Source organism: Ahaetulla prasina, chromosome 8 (assembly GCF_028640845.1).
Source record: "Ahaetulla prasina isolate Xishuangbanna chromosome 8, ASM2864084v1, whole genome shotgun sequence".
Classification (NCBI taxonomy): domain Eukaryota; kingdom Metazoa; phylum Chordata; class Lepidosauria; order Squamata; family Colubridae; genus Ahaetulla; species Ahaetulla prasina.
The window spans coordinates 14,420,975-14,440,606 of record NC_080546.1 but is presented as its reverse complement, the minus strand read 5'-3'; the positions used below and the strand labels follow the sequence as shown (position 1 = coordinate 14,440,606).

General features: G+C 41.6%; 2 protein-coding genes across 8 annotated transcripts in view; one reads left to right on the top strand and one right to left on the bottom strand.

The window, feature by feature from the left end:
* Nucleotides 1–72: 72 nt before the first annotated feature.
* MRPS18C (mitochondrial ribosomal protein S18C) lies at nucleotides 73–7,081 on the bottom strand. The gene is made up of 6 exons (XM_058192967.1): nucleotides 6,928–7,081; nucleotides 4,823–4,881; nucleotides 3,810–3,893; nucleotides 1,046–1,103; nucleotides 315–374; nucleotides 73–235 (listed from the first exon to the last, which is right to left on the bottom strand). Exons 1-6 carry the CDS (start codon nucleotides 7,025–7,027, stop codon nucleotides 159–161), a joined length of 438 nt encoding a protein of 145 aa, XP_058048950.1. The 5' UTR covers nucleotides 7,028–7,081; the 3' UTR covers nucleotides 73–158.
* A 186-nt stretch (nucleotides 7,082–7,267) lies between these two features.
* HELQ (helicase, POLQ like) overlaps nucleotides 7,268–19,632 on the top strand; it is a 28,386-nt gene continuing 16,021 nt past the window's right edge. For 3 of the 7 annotated variants that reach the window (XR_009156294.1, XM_058192959.1, XM_058192962.1), the window contains exons 1-7: nucleotides 7,268–7,792; nucleotides 9,691–10,414; nucleotides 11,702–11,880; nucleotides 13,280–13,480; nucleotides 13,590–13,662; nucleotides 15,843–15,940; nucleotides 18,075–18,173. Coding sequence is in view for 6 of the 7 variants with exons in the window: in XM_058192959.1 (XP_058048942.1) it covers nucleotides 7,604–7,792; nucleotides 9,691–10,414; nucleotides 11,702–11,880; nucleotides 13,280–13,480; nucleotides 13,590–13,662; nucleotides 15,843–15,940; nucleotides 18,075–18,173 (1,563 nt within the window). In the remaining variant the exon portion in view is untranslated. Of the gene's footprint in view, nucleotides 7,793–8,190; nucleotides 8,374–8,725; nucleotides 8,748–9,690; nucleotides 10,415–11,701; nucleotides 11,957–12,091; nucleotides 12,609–13,279; nucleotides 13,481–13,589; nucleotides 13,663–15,842; nucleotides 15,941–18,074; nucleotides 18,174–19,632 lie in introns of those variants that run through there. The other 4 variants (XM_058192961.1, XM_058192960.1, XM_058192965.1 and 1 more) reach the window with 4 other exon arrangements.

The window sequence follows — 19,632 nt, the reverse complement described above, 5'->3', positions numbered from 1 at the left end:
CACATTTTCTCCTGTCAATGTTACGGTTGATGATCAATTTGTCATCAGAATGAATGAAATAATACTCTCATCATGGACATACTGGTAGCCCATTTATTAACATTCTAATAATAAACATAGTCTAATTACAAAAATAGGCTAGGCATAATTGATACAATTTATTCCGGATATTTAATATTACATATTTTGGGATCGCTGCGAAACACTGGGTCCTTATGCATAACCGACATAAATCCTGTAAAAGAAGAATTAGGTTTTAAAAACAAAATGTTTCCATAAATGATCCAAAGGTATGACTATTTTATAATACTTACCCGTGCAATGGGCTGTTCTAATGGCTCTTGCCATTTCTCTTTGTTTCTTTGAACATAAGCCTAAGAAGCAAACAAATCGTCATTTCAAAATACATTTCAAAAATACTAATAGCTCCATTTAGTTTGAGCCTTTGTTTTTTTTAAAAAAATTAAAATTATTTTAAGTACCGTATATACTCGAGTATAAGCCGAGTTTTTCAGCACATTTTTTGTGCTGAAAAACGTCCCCTCGGCTTATACTCGGGTCTATACGGCTTATACTCGAGTTTTTTTTTTTTTTTAAGCCCCTCGGCTTATACTCGAGTATATACGGCTTATACTCGAGTTTTTTTCTTCTTCTTTTTTTCACATTTTACCGGACGGAAGCCCTGCCGGTGCAGTGAGAGGGCGGGGCGGGGGAGCCGCCAGCCTTCTCAGCTGAGGGAGGGAGGGTTTCCCCAACCGGTAGGTGCCTCATTTCCCACCCTCGGCTTATACTCGAGTCCCCAGTTTACCCCAGTTTTTGGGGTAAAATTGGGGACCTCGGCTTATACTCGGATCGGCTTATATTCGAGTATATACGGTAACTTTTTTTTACTTTCTTATTTTAGAAAGCATGTAGTTGGGCCGGAATAACTCAGAATGAGTATCAATGATTTAAAATTCTTACGTTAAAAGTACTGAACGGTATTTCACAATTTGGTTTGGATATGAGTAGATAGAATTCTGCTAAAACTGTTTTTTGTACATACCTGTTATATGTTGACCAAATATGTGACCGGTGTATGGAGAAATAAACTGTGATAAAAGCTGTTGGAGAAATAAGTTGGTTCAGTCTTCAAAGCAGGTTTAAAAAAAAAATTAAAATACTTTTGGTAGCAAATATTTGCAATTGGATAATATTTCATAGCTGTTTAAACAAAATTGAGTGCTTTGGTGTAAAATCATATTTTATTTGAAAAATCTGAAAACGTAACATTTTGTTGTTTTAACCATTTAGTTGTGTCTGACTCTTGGCAGCTTTATAAGCAAGTGCTCTCCATGCTACCCCGTCTAGCACAAAATTCTTTTAGTTGTTCGATGCTTCTCTTTGAATCAGTTTTGATGTTACTAAGCCAGTGTGTTCTTTGCTTGCCCCTTCTTGTTCCCCTAACTCAGGGGTGTCAAACTCGATTTCATTGAGGGCCGCATCAGGGCTGTGTTTGACCTCGGGGGATGGGTGAGGGGCATGGGGGTGTGTTCTGTTTCCCCCTCCCAATACTCCCAACAAAAAGTCAGTCAAAGGCCTTCTTTTCAAGTTTATTTACATTTGGCTGGATTCCTTCTGGCACAGAGATGTTCTGGCCACGTCTACCCACGCGCCTGCCAAGTCTCTGGAGATAACTAGGAAATTATAGATAAGGCAAGAGTCCCTCACGAACGTATTCTTCCCTCCATTGAAACAGTTTGCCGGCGCAAATTCACTGCTTTGTCCAAGACAAAAAGCCAGGAAGCTCCGCCTCCTGCTTTATAGCCCCTGAAGGTGTCGCTCCGTGACTCATCATTCTCTGACCTTGTCCCAAAGCCTCCTGCTGTGCGCGCCGGTCACATCTGCGCAGTCTCGCATCAAGCCAAGATTGTGCTTAGGGCGTTGCCAAATCAGAAGAAGGCCCAAGGGAATCAGGCCTTGCCAGCCCCTCCTCCTCCTCCTGGGTGGGTGCCAGGGAGGGAGAAGGCCCAGGGAAAGCAGGCCTTGCCAGCTCCTCCTCCTCACTCTGAATCATCCTCCTCCAGGAGTCCGAGTCCGGGAACCTGGGTCACAACAGAGTGTGGCCAGTATGATATCACTTGTGTCAGGGGCGCCTGTGGTGACCAGAGCGCTCTGCCAGTGAAAACAGGCTCCCAAGCTACGTTTTCGGCTGGGATGGCCTCCTGGAACCCTCGTGAGCTCCATTTTGGCTGGCAGAGGCACCGTGGGCCAATCCTTCACTATTTCCAGGGCGGCCCTGCAGGCCAGGTCTAAGCACCCTTATTATTATTGTTTATTGTTTATATTTATATACCGCCCTATCTCCCAAAGGACTCAGGGCGGTTTACAGGCATTTAAAAGCAATAAATACAATTCTAAAAACAATTAAAAAACTTATTCAAAAGCCTAATAATTAAAAATATAAAAAAATTAAAACCCAAGTTAAAACCCACAAACTAAAAACTAACTCAGTCCTGCGCAGTTAAATAGGTATGTTTTAAGCTCGCGGCGGAAGGTCCGAAGGACCCTTAAGTTTGACACCCCTGCCCTAACTATACCTAGCATCATTCCCTTCTCCAATGAATTTCCATACATGACATGGCCAAAGTAAATCAGACGTAGTCTTATGATTTTAGCTTCTAGTGATGTATCTGATTTTATACCACTATTTAACATCTCTGTTAGTTACTCTGGATTGCCAGGGTATACACAATAACTATTTACCTGTGTAATTAAAATAGGCAGTTTGATTTGGAACACTGGGGTTGATTGTAGTGTCGAGGTTTATTGTGGGTAAAATGCACCCTATCAAACTAGATACACGAGTTGGGAGCAGGGTCACGTATTCCATCTTTTTAACCATAGTTCTGTGATTAAGCAAAAATTATCAAGCTATTTCTTAATAGTAAGAAAGTGGGTTCACGTTATTATAAGCCTTAAGAGTCGCTACATCGAGCCAGCAAGAAACGTACAATAATTGAGCTATGGCAGTTATTAAGTGGGTCACCATATGACTGCACTCAATATTATGTCCTTTTTTTTTTGCAGCAGTCATTAGGTGAATGCTGTGGTTTTTAAGCAATCTCTTTTTCACCAGTGGGAAATTTTTGCCAGAAACTGGAAGTAAATGCTGGAAACTGGCAAAAACTGAGAAAATTGCAATTGTGCCTCGGGTGTTTGTACACATGAGTGTGTGCAGCTGTTAGAACATCAAAAAACAGGTTATAAGTAACTTATACCCACCGCAACACACCCTGGGCTGCTTACAAAATATATTACTGACAAAAGAAAACAAGGCACCCCCTGAGTAAAAAATGAATAAAATAAAACATGAAATGTATCCAGAAAGTTTCAGCTGATGCAGAACATAGCTGCATGGGCAGTTTTAGGGGTGGGAGGGGGCTACAATGGCTCATGTTATACCATTGTTTTGCGAGCTGCACAGGTTGCCAATCTGCTTCTGGGTTCAATTCAAGGTGCTGGTTGTCACCTTTAAAGCTCTTCGTGGTATGGATCCAGGTTACCTGAGAAACCAACTCATCCAGATGTGATTAGCCCATCCCACCCACACCAGCAGAAGGGGCATACTAGGGACCCCGTCGGCCAGGTCATTTCAGTTGGTGGGTTCCGGAAGAGAGAAAGTGACTGACCCAAAGTCATCCAGCCAGCTTTCATTCCTACTGGAGGTCTAGAACTCCCAGTCTCCTGGTATCTAGGCCAACAGAAGCTTGAAACAATTTCTTGCTGTTTCTTATAACACAATATCAAACTCGAAGTTATTAATTTACCTGTATATTCTTGTAGTCAACGGTTACACCGCATAAGACACACTTTTTAGGAGGCTCCTTATAAGGGTTTTCCATTGAAACAGGCTGAAATGACAGGAATTTTAGTATTATTTTTCCAGCTTTTCCTATTCTGAAATCCTTCAGCAAGGAAGGCATCTTTTTGCACAAACTGTCAACCACACTAGATGGTCCAAAACAGGAAATCAACTCCACAAGAGGGCTAAAACTACTTTTATTTAGACTGGCTATAATGACCCAATATGAGGTTGCAAACTGGTGTAACTATAATGTCCTATATGTTCTTTTTTAATGCCCTTATCTGCAATATCACTTTAAATTTAGGATCAACTTTTCACAATTTTATTGGAAGAAATTAGAAACATCCCCATTCTATTTGTAGTTATTTTATATTGGTCCCTATGAATTATGGAAAGTGCAACCAGATTTCTTTTTTTAAAAATTTATATTACAAGTACTTTACTGTATTCACTACTGTGTTTTTCCAAGTATAAGATGCACCTTAGTTTTTGGGGAGGAAAATAAAAAAGCTGATTGGTGGATTGGCCTCCCAGAATACCCCTAATCAGCTGTTTCAGAGGTGAATTTTAGTAACAGGTCCCTTGGTTGTGAGCTCTGTGCCTTGCTTTTTTTTTTGCTTTTTTTTTTCTGCCTCTGAAACTCGGTTTCAGAAAAAACTTTTTTCTGCCTCTGAAAGCCTCCGAAACAGCTTCAGAAAAAAAGCCTCTGAAGCTCTGGTTTGGGGGCTTCTTTTCTGAAGTTCTGTTTGGGGGCTTCTTTTCTGAAGCTTCTTTTCTGGTGTTTTACAGCTTTTGAAACATCTGTTTGAGAAGCTGGGCGGGGCTACATTTGGAGTATAAGACGCACTCAGATTTTCACCCTCTTTTTAGGGAAAAATGGTGTGTCTTATACTCTGAAAATACAGTATATTCTGACATTCTGTGTCAATTATTTAACAATCCATGGAGTTTAAGTATGTTATAGTAGGATCTTACCATATCATCTTGATTGGATTCCTGTTCATATGAACTACTTTCTCGTTTCCATGATCTACCTGAAAAGTAATACAAGGTACAAACTTGTTAAAAGATACTAACCAGCCAAATAAAGAACTGAACAGAAATAGCTGCCTTCCTGAAGATCTTTTTCCTTTTTGACCTTCTTGTCATCAATATAAAAAACCTGAGATGGACGCATGAATGATGTATTTGAAATTAGCAAAAATGCTGACAGCTCAGGCTTGCATTTAATCATATGAATAGCTACCATAAACAAAAAGCAACCCCATGCAAGCTAGTGGAAGAGTAGTCTGCAAATAAGTAAGAAGCCTACCAGAGAAGTAGGCTACTCTCGCTTGCTTGCTCCCAGCCATATTGGGAGAAATTCCCTCCAGAAGCATTATTAAAAAGATACAGACTGATGGAGGAAGACTTGATAGCTGTCCTCACTACAGATACCAAGCTCATAAGAGTGTGATCTAATTCTCTTCAGTAAAGTTGATAGTCAGAAGGCAATTTTTAAAAACTAGCCTAAGATTTTGCAAAGCTTACATTTCAATACTAAGCATAGGGAAGTGTGTCTGTTTCTCCAGCAATAGCAGCAGAAACAGTTTACTTCATATTAGGCTTCCAAAAAAGTTTTTCCAAAATAGCTTTTATGGACAAATTAATGACTGTTGTAGTAGCCATTTAAAAATGGATAAGTCAAACAATATAGTTGAAAAATAATAGTATGTGAAAGAACATAAAAACTTCTGGATCAATCCAAGGTAAATCATGTAAAAAAAAAAAAGCTGGGGAGGGGCAGACAAAAGAGTATAATGTAAACTGCATAGTAGTCCATATTTACAAAGCCTATTAACAACAAAGGCTGTTTCATTATTCTATTGCAAGATATGCCTCCCTCAAAGGCTCATAACATCCAAACTAGATAATTGTAACAGGAGTCATTTTGATGCATTAATTCCCAAAATTCATATTTGTCCCTTTTTTACTCAACAGTATCTGTAATTACTATTTCATTTTTTAAAAATTTTAAATTGCCCAATAGCCTAAGGTCTCTGGGCAGTCTGCAATAAAAAGACACACTTTAACTATATATACATTAAAATTAAATGCAATTCAAAATGAAAACGGCAGCTTGGCAAGGTGGTCATTCAAAATAATAAGGCCAATTAAAAAGCCTGAAAAAAATAGAAAAATGGTGCCGAAATCATGCTAATGTGAGGGCTAGTTATGCTTCTCTGGAGAAATAATTCCGTTGTTCTCTGGTTTTAATGGGCATAGCCACGTTTTGATGTGGTTGCCCATTAAACCACATCAGAAAGGGATGAGCGAGTGAAAAAACCCACGTCTCCCCTCAAATGCCTGAATTCTTTCGTTCTTCTCTCCCAGGGGTCTCCAATCTTGGCCACTTTAAGACTTGTGGACTTGTGGACTTCAATTCCCAGAATTCCTCAGCCAGCAAAGCTGACTGAGGAATTCTGGGAATTGAAGTCCAAGTTGCCAAGATTGAAGACCCCTTCTATCCTATCCTTTTTTTTTTATTTTGCCACAACAGTATATACAATCATCAACATAAAAATAACCCATCATGAGAGAAAAAGTATATATAAGTAAATGTATAAGTAAAAGTATGCATATACTACTATAATGAAGAGAACAATAGGACAGGAACGGTAGGCACTTTTGTGCTCTTATGCACGCCCCTTATAGTCCTCTTAGGAATGGGGTAAGGTCAATAGTAGACAGTTTTTGGTTGAAGATTTTGGGGTTTTGAGTAGAGACTATGGAGTCAGGTAATGAGTTCCAAGCATTAACAACTCTGTTACAAAAGTCATATTTTCTGCAATCAAGTTTGAAGCGGTTGACATTAAGTTTGAATCTATTGTTTGCTCTTGTATTGTTGCGATTGAAGCTGAAGTAGTCTTTATCAGAAAGGACATTGCAATAGATGATTTTGTGTGTTAAACACAGGTCTCGGCGGAGTCTGGCAAATGTTTTGTCTGTTCTGTCCTAAATTAATGGCTCAAGCCTCAACCACATGGAAAAAGATTATCATGACCTTCCTCGCAGGTTCCGTAGGGTTGGTCTTCGCTTACCCGGGCCAGGCGCACAGCTTTCGTTTCTTACAGCGGCGAAGAGATAATAAAATCTCCCCGAAATCTTGGGAGAAGAAACCAAATTTACCACAGCAGCCATCTTTTTTTTCCCCTTTGCAAGCTTCCGGTACAGCCCGGATAGGAGAGTAACGTGCAATCAAGTCCCCCTCACAACACGTCCGGCTTTGAGGAAAGAAAAGCTTTCGCGCCTCTATTGGCCGTTGGCTGCTCCAACGGCCAATAGAGTTCGCTAGCGACTAGCCAATCCGTTCAAGGAAGTTCCCTTCCGCTCAACCAATCCGGAGGCCTTTCGTCATAGAAGCGCGTGATTTTTGTTCGAACCCAAATCCCATCAGCCTTGGCCGTCATGGCCGCCCAATGCGAAGGTTGCCGGGAGTTGTAGTTCGCTCATCGGAAGCTCACCTTCAATACGGCGCGAGGTGCCTTTTCGGGGTCCCGCGTTAATGAAACCCTGCACCCTTTTTCTAGTAGATGGTACAGTCCACACTCAGAGGCGGACGGTTCCTTTCCCGAAAAAGGGGGGGAAATCGGAGAAAATGGAGTCGCTGCCTCTCGTAAGAAGCGACCCAATTTTGCACCTGCCAGTCTGGTGCAGCACCGGCTGACCGGGGGAGGGGGGGGGCTTTAAGCCCGGCAGGGGCTATACCGCTTTTCCATGGAGGGCGGTGGGGCTGTCAGGAGAAGGACGCAGGAGCGAAGGAGGCGGCGGAGACAGCGACCGGGGCAAGGGGTGGATTCGCCCGGTATAAACTGCCGAGCCCGGTCCCGGTCGACTTCCCCGCCGGCCCGCAAGAAACTGACCTCGGACGAAGGCGAGGAAGAGCTGGAGGAGCCGAAGTTGGAGGTACATACAGAGCAGATCTGAGGCTGGGTGGCTCTATTATAACAGAGTTGGGACCTTAGAGGTCCTCTAGTCCAACCCCCTGCTCAAGCAGGAAACCATACTCCATTTCAGACAAATGTTTGTCCAATCTCATTATTTATTTATTTATTTATTTATTTATTTATTATTATTATTATGACAGTATACACAGCAAACGAGATAACTATGCTGGATTTCGTATCACAGATCACTAGTCGAACACTTCCCAAGCGTTTAGGACTGCGTGATGTATTATTATTATTATTATTATTATTATTATTATTATTATTATTATTATTATTATTATTATTATTATTTTGTTTATTTTATTTTATTTATTATCATCATCATTGTCTGTTGCACATTCAGCCAGAAGTTTAGCCTAGATTTGGAATGATTGGCACTCTGAATATTATTGTTGCCATATGCTTGGAGTTCAAGGAATTTATCTTTACAGAGGACAGGGGAAATTTAATGGGTGTATTCTGTCTCTTCAATCCCAATGATCCCAATTATAGGAAAGATCAGAATTTTGCTCCCGTCCAATTTGGAACTTTATTGAAGTAAGTCGCTCCTTCCAATAGCCTTTTCTCCCCCCCCCCCCATCTCCCCTTAAGCTACTGAAAGGATTAGAGCATACACAGAGTATAACCTAATTCAGCTTTTGTTCATTGCTGCTGAGAGGAGCTCCATTGTAACCTAATGTGCCAACTGCAGAGATAAAGCCTAGAGATTTAGCCTAGCTAAAGAAACTTCTTGTGAAATGCAAAATGTGGATTCTGCCCCTGTGCTGTAACTTAAAATGTGTATTCTCGGCAACCTAATGTTAGATAGCATTCCCTAACAAAGCTTTGAGTTACAGGCCAGAAAATTTCTTTCTTTCCCCTTCTAAGGTCCATTGTTTTCAGAGCGCTGAGAAAATCATGAGGTTTGCATGGTATGAAATAATATTTCTAACACTATGACGATCAGTGCAAGCTGTGTAAACTATTAGAAGTTTGAGAAAAAGGGTTTTGTTTTGCGCACACCTGCTTTTCTCTCTGCCTGCTGTTTAAGGTGGGAGACTAAAAGGGTTGTCCAGTTTTGCTTTCTACCTAGAAATAAAAACTGATTATCAGTAGCCTCGTGTTCAGAGTTTCATTGGATTTATCAGACTCTGAGCTGCATTCAAAAACTTTACACTACCATCACTGAGCATCAATTGGCCTTCAGGTGTGGCAAATCCAACTAGCACACAGGCTCTTCCCTGGCTCAAGTTTGCACGATTTGCTTAGTTGCATAATAACATTAATGATAGTAATAATGGATAACTGGAGCACCGATTGAATACCATAGGCCTATGGCACACGTGCCACAGGTGGCATGCAGCATCCTCTCTGTGGGCATGCAAGCCGTCGCCCCATTTCAGCTTCACCGCGCATGCATGCGCGCCTCACGCCGACCAGCTAGTTATCCGGTCTCTGTCATACATGCCTGGGGGGCAGGGCGCATGTGGGAAGCTGTGCATGCACGGGCGGGGGGGCGGGGCACATGCTGGGGGCCACACATTGCATTTTGGGGTTCAGGCATGCGCATTTGCACATTTGCTTTGGTCACTCGGTCCGGAAAAAGTTAGCCATCATTGCCATAGTCATTGACAAATTCACCATCAGTCAATTACAGATGGCTGCTTTGCTCAGACCAGCTTACATCTCTTAACACCATAAAACATCACCTGTCTATTCCAGATCCTTGGAAAGGACTCCATAAGTGGATTTTAAAATGACAAATCTATTTCATCCTCATAGTTGTATGTTTTGCCAAAAGAATGAACATTTTATCATCCAAGATATAAATGCTTAGTATTATGAAGTCTCATTGATTTTTCTTTTTCCTTTCAGTATTTTGACAGCGATGATATGTTTGCAGAGCATGACAGCTTTTCTGCCAATGACTCTTTCTTAACTGAAATGGATGATTTAGAGCAAAAGCACCTGCACTTTAGTAAAAATAGTCTGGATTCTGACAATTTAGATCGCGACATTGCTGTGCGGCCTGTAGGTGGTGTTACTCAGATGTCAAATGCCAGGAACCTGGCACAGGTATTTTCGGAGATAAACACTGCGATTAGCGCCAGAGACCTAGGAGAATATGATTCTTGGAAAAGGATGAAGGAACAGGATCATAGCTCAGAGCCTCAGGATAATGATTTACAAAGCCTTCCGTCCTCCCAGCTTTTGTTTCGTCAACATTCAGGTGAATGTTCTCAGGAACCAACGGTCATAAAAGAAATACCTTGTCAGCTCGACTCCTCAGATCTGCCGTTTCGCAGTGACACGGAGACTGATAGACAAGACTGTGAGTCAGTGAGAACTGCTTTGTTTGAACCAGATAGGCGGAAGAGTCTCAAAGACCATCTCAAAAATGCCATGGCTGGGAACGCCAGATCCTCTGCTTCGCTGGTTTCTAAGAGCAAGCAGCTGAAAGAAGCTATTGTAACCGAAGAAATGGCCATTGCAGAGACAGCTGACAGCTTGGCTTTCGTAGACATTGGTCCTTTCTACGGCTTACCCACCAAAGTCAAGGAGCTATTGCTACAGCTCAGAGGAATTGAGCAGCTTTATGGTAATAAACACCAATCTCTGCTTGCTGTGACTTTTGCTGCTATGATAAATTTGATGCAATCTTTGCTTGTTCTGTTTCTGAAACCAAATTATTTTACACGTGGTCCTTGACCTACAACCACAACTGTGATTACAGTTACACAGGTTTGTCAGTGTAATGTCAGTCATATGTCAGTTGAGACTCTAGAAAGAAGGCAGAGAAGAGCAACAAAGATGATTAGGGGACTGGAGGCTAAAACATAGGAAGAACGGTTTGCAGGAACTGGGTATGTCCAGTTCAATGAATAGGAGGACTAGGGGAGACATGATAGCAGTCTTCCAATATCTCAGGGGTTGCCACAAAGAAGAGGGAGTCAAGCTATTCTCCAAAGCACCTGAGGGCAGAACAAGAAGCAATGGGTGGAAACTGATCAAGGAAAGAAGCAACTTAGAACTAAGGAGAAATTTCCTGATAGTCAGAACAATTAATCAGTGGAACAACTTGCTTGCAGAAGTTGTGAATGCTCCAACACTGGAAATTTTTAAGAAGAGTTTGGTTAACCATTTATCTGAAGTGGTGTAAAGTTTCCTGCCTGGGCAGGGGGTTGGACTAGAAGACCTCCAAGGTCCCGTCCAGAAGAATAGAATAGAATAGAATAGAATTTTATTGGCCAAGTGTGATTGGACACACAAGGAATTTGTCTTGGTGCATATGCTCTCAGTGTACATAAAAGAAAAGATATGTTCATCAAGGTCCCGTCCAGCTCTGTTGTTGTTGTTGTTATATTTAAACATAGTACTGACATTAATTTCATCATCATCATCTTTTAACGTGGAGTCATGGGCAACTGAATGGAGCTAGCAGAATGTTTAATGGCCAGATGCCCTTCCTGTTGCCAATGCGGAGTTTTGTTTAGCAGATAAATTCTCATTGTGGCCAGAGAGAGAAATATCCTGCCTCTACCTAGGATCGAACTCACAGACCTCCTGATTGTGAGGCAAGAGCTCCACCTCTAGACCACCGCCCCACTCCCACGTTAATTTCATAATACTGATGTTAATTTCTACTTCTTCTAGTAGATACCATGTATCCTCTATGGTAATGCTTTAGTAGCAAGTTCTTTTTAAATGTTTCCCAGGTACTTATAAAATAGTACCATTTACTGTATAAGTTGAGTTTTTGTTAAAGATCCTGTAAGTTTGCCAAGTTTTCTTAGAATCCCCAAACAGGTTAATTTTCATCATGAAACGCTGTGAATGCTCACCCTGGAAAGGGAGACTATAAAAAAAATGCCTTTTCATTTTACAGACTGGCAACATGATTGCTTAACGTTTGAATCCCTGCAAAAGCGAAAGAACTTAATCTATTCCTTGCCAACCAGTGGTGGAAAAACACTTGTCGCTGAGATTCTAATTCTTCGAGAGCTACTCTGCAAACAAATGGATGTTTTAATGATCCTGCCTTACGTGGCTTTAGTCCAGGAGAAGGTGCGAAAGCCAGCTTGATAATCATCCACCTCATGATATTTGAGTAACTCCCATCCACAGGAGGGCTCCAGTTGTGGTAGGATAATACGCTGGGTTTGAACAGCTGAAATTTCAGTTCTGCGGTACGGGTAGTCCTCGACTTACAGCTGTTCATTTAGTGACCATTAGAAGTTACAGTGGCACTGTATAAATTGACTTACGGCCATTTTTCACGCTGTTGCAGCATCCCCATGATCACATGATCAAACTTCGGATGCTTGGCAACTGGCTCATATTTGTGACTGGCTCATATTTGTGACGGTTGCAGTGTCCTGGGGGGGGTCACGTGATCCCCTTTTTGTGAACCTTCTGACAAGCAAAGTCATTGGGGAAGCCAGATTCACTTAACAACAGCGGCTGTGATTTCACACTAACAGCTATGGCAAGAAAGGTCGTAAAATGTGACAAAACTCACTTAGCGACGGTCTCACTTAGCAATGGAAATTTGGGGGCCGAATTCTGGTCGTAAGTCGAGGACTACCTGTATTGGAGGTCGGGCGGCGGACGACCAAGGAAATGCCTATATTTTATTTGCTGTTGCGAAATTGTACCATTGTAAAATTAACCTTGGTGGCGCATCGGTGAGAGTGCAGTACTGCAGGCTACTTCTGCTGATCGCCAGCTGCCTGCAATTTGGCAGTTCAAATCCCACCAGGCTCAAGGTTGACTCAGCTTTCCATCCTTTCGAGGTGGGTAAAATGAGGACCCAAATTGTTGGGGGCAACAGGCTGACTCTGTAAACAGCTTAGATAGGGCTGTAAAGCACTGAAGCAGTTGTTGTGGTCCACCAGCAGCCAACAGAGCTGGCAGCAGATTCGGACAGTGAGGAAGTTGGGGAGGAACCTGGACCAGTCCTGGAGTCTGGGGAAGTCTCCGACGAGTGCTCTGCATCGGAGACAGAGATGGGGCCAGGGCCATATGAGAGGTATCAGCTGCCTTTCAGCTGACATCAATGAGTAAGACGAACAGCTGGAGCCTGTTCCCAGTGTGCACATGCGCAGACTTGCCAGATGAAGGGAACAGCTAAGGAACAAGGGTCGACTTGGGAGTAAGGCCACAGGTGGACAATGAGTGGCCCCTCCCATAGAGAATAAAAGAGGAGTGAAAGGGGAGGAGGTATTTGCAGGAGACAATTAGTTCATTCCTGCATTCTTGCTAAGTATTGCAGCATCTGGTAAGTGTGAAGTATCTTGAAAGACTGTGGGAGAGGAAAGACTTAGCTGGAGAGGAATTCACTGTAAATTAAATAAAAGGGGTTTATCGGAACGAGGACTCGGCTTTGTGCTGCTGGGGAAGCCTAGGTCAGAACAGCAGTATATAAGTCTTAAGTTCTATTGCTATTTTTGTCTTCCTATTCTAGGTTGGGAGTTTGTGTGGTTTTGGAATGGAACTCGGTTTCTTGGTGGAAGAATATGCAGGAAGTAAAGGAAGGATTCCTCCAATCAAGAGAAGGCAAAAGAAATCCGTGTACATTGCTACTATTGAGAAGGGACACAGCCTGGTGAATGCCTTGATAGAAGCAGGAAGAATTGACTCCCTGGGTCTAGTAGTAGTTGACGAGGTTTGTTACTAAACAACGATGAAAACGTTGTGATTCCAATTCGTTTGTACTCCGTCAATTGTTTTGCAGCCTTGTGATTCTTTCTTTATATCTTTTTTCTCATTTAAAGTTGCACATGCTTGGAGAAGGTGGCCGTGGTGGGATACTAGAAATGACCCTTTCTAAGATTTTATATGCAAGCAGTAAGTTAACTCTGTATAATATCCGGAAAGACATCTTCTGAACTTCCTTTACCAGGGTCTCCAACCTTGGCAACTTTAAGACTTGTGGACTTCAACTCCCAGAATTCCTCAGCCAGCTTTGCTGGCTGAGGAACTCTGGGAGTTGAAGTCCACAAGTCTAAAAGTTGCCAAGGTTGGAGATCCCTGTCCTATTCGTATACTCATAGGTTAGTTAATGACTTTCAAAAATAAAAGAGGCACGCACTATATTTACCTGAAAAAGAAAACTCTTCCCCAAATACCCATGGTTCCCCAAAAATAAGACTCAGTCTTGTTTTATTTTGGCCTCCGAAATAAGTACTAGAGCTTATTTGCGGAGGATGTCTTTATTATTTCCATGTACGGGAGGCCCACTTCTTCTGCTTGCTCATGGCAGGGCAGGAGGCCGCGTGGTGTGTCAGTGATGCTGCCGTGAGGCAAGGGGCCACTCTCCCTTACAATAATTTCAGGAAATTTTAGATAATCCTGTCATGTTATCTCTTTCCCCCAAAATAAGACCTATCCCAAAAAATAATACCTAGCATGGTTTTTACGCCCAGCACTGGGTTACTTCAGGGCCCCCACAATCACGCCATCCACGCTCCGACAACTGCCTTGTGGCCATGGCACTGGCGTGTCGCTTGGCCTCCTGCTCTGTTGCAGCCACGAGCAGTAGAAGTGAGCTGGCAGCCACGCTGGGTAAGGATGCCAGAGCCGCCGCCATGAGGCAGGTGTTAGGGCGTATGTGGCCAGGCTGCGGGGCCCCTGATGTAAGCCAGTGTAGGGCGCATGGGGCAGCTCCATCCCTCCTTACCTCATGTCGGCACCGCGAGCAACCAGACAGAGCGGGCGGGCGGCTGCGCAGGCATTTAAGTAGGGCTTATTTGGGGAGGTAGGGCTTATATTAGGTGCATGTGTAAAAAAGCATGCTAGGGCTTATTTTTTGGGGGGAAACAGATAACATGAAATGATTACCGTATTTTTCAGAGTATAAGACGTACTTTTTTCCCTTCCTAAAAGAGTCTGAAAATTTGGGTGTGTCTTATACTCCAAATATAGGTGTTTTTTTTGAAGCTTTTTTCCAGCCCATATGAGGCGCTAGTGAGTGAAGCGATCTCTGTGCTAAGCTTTTTTTCAGTGAAGCATCTTCTGTGCTTTGCCTGTTCCCTCCGACTCTCAGCTGTGAAGCTTTTTTTCAGCCCGACTCTCACCTATGAAGCTTTTTTTCAGCCCTAAAGAGGTGCTAGCGAGTGAAGTGATCTCTGTGCTTTGTCTGCTTTTCTCATTGCTTCTCTCTCCAAAGATCAGTTGTGTTTTAGACGCTGTTTTTTATCCCCAAGCAAGGGATAAAAACCAGCAAACTAATGTGCTAAACTGACCAGACTAAGGACACTAGCCAGATGAATACCTGGTTGGCAGGTATTTCCCCCCCCCCTATTTTCTTCCCCAAAAACAAAGCTGCATCTTATACTCCTAAAAATATGGTATGTTAAATTTCCTGAAATTATTGTAAGGAAGAGTGGCAGTTTCAAAATCTTGCAAAAAGAGCTACACACTGAAAAAAAGATTCTTCCCCAAATAACTTGAAAAGGTTATCTTAAATTTGTTGAAATAGCGGTGCCAAATGTGGTGATAAGTTGAGGATTATCTATAAAGCATTATAAACAGCATTGGTCAGATTCTGGCTTGCAAACTATGCATGGCTTACCCTTTTTTTCAAGAACAGGGAAATACAATTCTTAAAAAAAACAGCCTCTTCTATATATTTATGCATCTTGCCATTGTTTGCCACTTCCTATAGATGCAGAGAGAAGTTGCAAAAAATGTATGGATACTCCTGTGAGTTTACACTCAGAAGTTAAATCACTTTGATTTCAGTAAAACTTAATTATTGTTGATTACTATTTGAAGATTTCATTGCTGTATGTGCTTTTAAGAATAACAAATTTTTAATATCCTCTTTGAGGCTTTCAGAAATATATTTCATGCTGTTTTGTATTGGCACAGTATTCAGTACAGTTGAAAAAAATGTACTGATCTTGCGATGAAAGCATTATATTTTTATGTAAAAGTTTTGTTTGTAATAATAGATTCTTGCCTATTTAAATTCTTAAGCAGGCTTGTTTAGGATTGAAGCCTGATTCTGTTTCATTTTTGCATAGGAACAACTCAGATCATTGGAATGAGCGCAACATTAAGAAATGTTGAAGACTTACAGCAGTTCTTGAAAGCAGAATTCTACACAAGTAATTTCAGACCTGTATGTTATTGAATTTTTAAAAATGTATTGAACTTTCTAAAAAGTAATTGTTACATAATAACAGAGATTCATAAATTCTATAGAGAATTTAATAATAATAACAGAGTTGGAAGGGACCTTGGAGGTCTTCTAGTCCAACCCTCTGCCCAGGCAGGAAACCCTACACCAGACAAATGGTTATCCATCATTTTCTTTAAAAATTCCAGTGTTGGAGCATTCACAACTTCTGGAGGCAAGTTGTTCCACTTATTAATTGTTCTAACTGTCAGGAAATTTCTCCTTAGTTTTAAGTTGCTTCTCTCCTTGATTAGTTTCCACCCATTGCATCTTGTCCTGCCTTCAGGTGCTTTTGAGAATAGTTAGACTCTCTCTTCTTTGTGGCAGCCCTTGAGATATTGGAACACTACTATCATGTCTCCCCTAGTCCTTCTTTTCATTAAACTAGACATATCAATTTCCTGTAACTGTTCTTCATATGTATTAGCCTCCAGTCCCCTAATCATCTTTGGTGTGTTCACATTACAAAAAATTTGGTGTGTGTTCACCTTACAAAAAATAGAGAAATTGATTTGAAAATGTAGGTTGGATCTGTTGTTAAGTCACTTCGATGTTTGCATTTATTTTATGAAAGACCTGAAAATATATTTACTTTCTTGTCACAACTGTTTGTAAAAGAAGAAAAATAAAGGTTTTTTTTTCTTAAAACAGTAGGAGAAATGCTCGTTTTAATTAAATTTGTATTTTACTAGGAAATATCTAGTTTGCTATGTTTAAAAAAGCCAACAAGAACTAAGGATGTGCTTACTCGGGAGAAAAATCTAGGAACTATAGGTAGTCCTCAATTTATGACCATAATTGCGCCAGAATTAAAGTTGTAAATCATTGCAGTCATTAAATGGGTCACTATATGACTGGACCTTATTTTACATTTTTTTGCAATGGTTGTTAAGCAAATGCTACGGTTGTTAATGAGTGCCACAGTCGTTAAGCAAATCCAAAAAAAACAATGGGAGTTTTTTGCCAGAAGATCAGAAATAAATGCCAGAAACAGGCAAAAAAAATAAGTTTGGTCACATGCTGAGTGCCCAAATGCAGAGAGGAGTTCAGCCATTGTAACTTTGAAATCAAGTTGTAAGTACTTTTTTTTTGTGGGAGGGGGGGGTCCATTGTAACTTCTAACAGTCAATAAGCATCTGGTCATAAATTGAGGACAATCTGTACAGTAGTTCAGTTGTTGGACTGAAATCAAAGGAGATTTAAATTCAAGTCCTCGGTCCTGGAGGTCATTGGTGATTTGAACCAGTCACTGAATATTAAACACCTCACAAGAATAAAAATAACAGAACATCACATAGATGTGTTCTGTGGGCGTGGCTTGGTGGGGGGAGAGTAATGTGACTGGGTGTGTGTGACCAACTTTTTTCTTTACTTTTAAAAGCATTTTTTCTACAACCTCTTCAACCGAAGAGGTTATAAAAAAATGCTTTTAAAAGGCTCCTCTGACAATCCCAGCTAAGTTGCCTGATCATTAGAGGCTTTTCTTTCTTTTAAAGGCAAAAAAAAATGCTTTTAAAAGTAAAAAAAACCAAACCTGATAATCACGGGGCTCAACTGGGCATGGTGGGGTGCAGGGATTTTTGCTACCGGTTCTCCGAACTACCCGTTGCCATCGCTACCGGATCAGGCGATCCGGTCCGAACCGGGAGCATTTCACCCAGATTCAAAGTTACAACGCCACTGGGGGGAAAAAAGTGACACTTAGGACCATTTTTCGCATTTAATGACCGTTGCAGCCTCCCCGTGGTCACACGATCAGAATTCAAATGCTTGGCCACTGGCTTCTATTTACGAAGGTTGCAGGGTCCCGAGGTCACATGATCCCCTTTTGCGACCTTCCAACAAGCAAAATCAACGGGGAATCCAGATTCACTTTACAGCGGGGTTACTAACTTACCAACTGCAGCGATTCGTTTAACAACGGAGGCAAGAAATATCATAAAACGGGGCAAAACTCACTTCACAAATGCCTCATTTAACAATGGAAATTTGGGGCTCAATTGTGGTTGTAAGTCGAGGACTTACCTGTACATTCATGGTCTGATCCGAATATTCTATGTACCTTTCCATAATGCAGGTTGAATTGAAAGAATATGTGAAAATACAGGACAGCATCTACGAAACCGATAGCAAAGCGGAAAACGGACTTAAGTTTTCACGGCTCCTTGCTTTCAAGGTAAATGGGGCTAAATGTGCAGACCTTTCCTTCTCCTTTGGCAGCTTCACTTTTAACCGTAGCTTTTTCAAAACCATTTTTCATGTCATTTGTTATTACTAAGCACCACAACAGTCTCTAAAACGGGGCTTCCCAAAGTGTGCAGCACACCTTCCTCGAGGAGGTGCGGGCAGTGTCCAGGAGATACGTGAAGCATCTTTTAACGGTACATTGTTACAATAAATTGTATTTATTGTAAATAATAAATTTATTGTAAACAGTAAATGGCTATAGGGCAGTGATGGCTAACCTTTTTGCCGTCGCGTGCCAGGAGAGAGGCGAGGCTTACGCACTCGCATGCCCACACCTATAATTCTATGCACCCCACCCCTGTGCATGCATGCGCGAACCCTCTTCTGTTAGGCCCATTTTTCTTTCTCACCTGCCTCCAGGGCCTCTCTAGGAGTCTGGGGAGGGCGAAAATGGCCTCCCCCTCCCGCCCCCGAGGTTCTCCAGAGGCCAAAAATGGTCTATTTGACCATTTCCAATGGGACAAGAAGGCCCGTTTTTTGCTGTTCCCAGCCTCCAGAGCCTCTCTAGGAGTCTGGGGAGGGCAAAAATGGCCTCCCCCCCCCCCCCCCGGAGGTCCTCCAAATGCCAGAAACGGCCTGTTTGTCAACTTCCAGTGGGAGCAGAAGTTGTCAAACGGTCTGTTTTCGGCCTCCGAAAATAGATAGATTAAAGTAAATAGATAGATTCGATTAGAATAAAGAATTCTAATCTATATCTATTTACTTTTCTCCAAATATTTCATATGAGTAACATGGTGCTGGAAGAGGCACAAACTTACACACACACACACACACACACACACACACACACACACACGTGTATGTATGTATATATGTATGTGTATATTTATTTATTTTCGTAGGTTTTCACGGGTATATGTATGCAGGTTTTGGTATGTTCGGGTCTTTTCCCGTGTAAGATTGGAAGTATTTAGGCAATGTTTTGATGAGATCTCACTCATCATCTTCAGACTTTGGCTTTGTGCTCACATAAGATCTCATCAAAACGTTGCCTAAATACTTCCAATCTTACACAGGAAAAGACCCGAACATACCAAAACCTGCATACATACATACATACATACATACATACATACATACATACATATATCCCCTTTATTAAAATAAAGCTCTACTTTATTGTTTTTATTGTACATTTGTGTTTTTAGGAGAAGCGTGTGTATTAAGATGACACTAAAGCAGTATTTTCCAACCCTAGCAATTTTAAGATGTATGGATTTCAACTCATTGCTGGCTGGGGTATTGTGGAAATTGAAGTCCACAGATCTTCAAATGGCTAAGATTGGGAAATGCTGCACCAAAGAAAAGTATGATGGCAAAAGGTTTAGGAACCCCTACTCTAAAATATCATAAATAAACAACATATACAGGTAGTCCTTGTGGCAGTG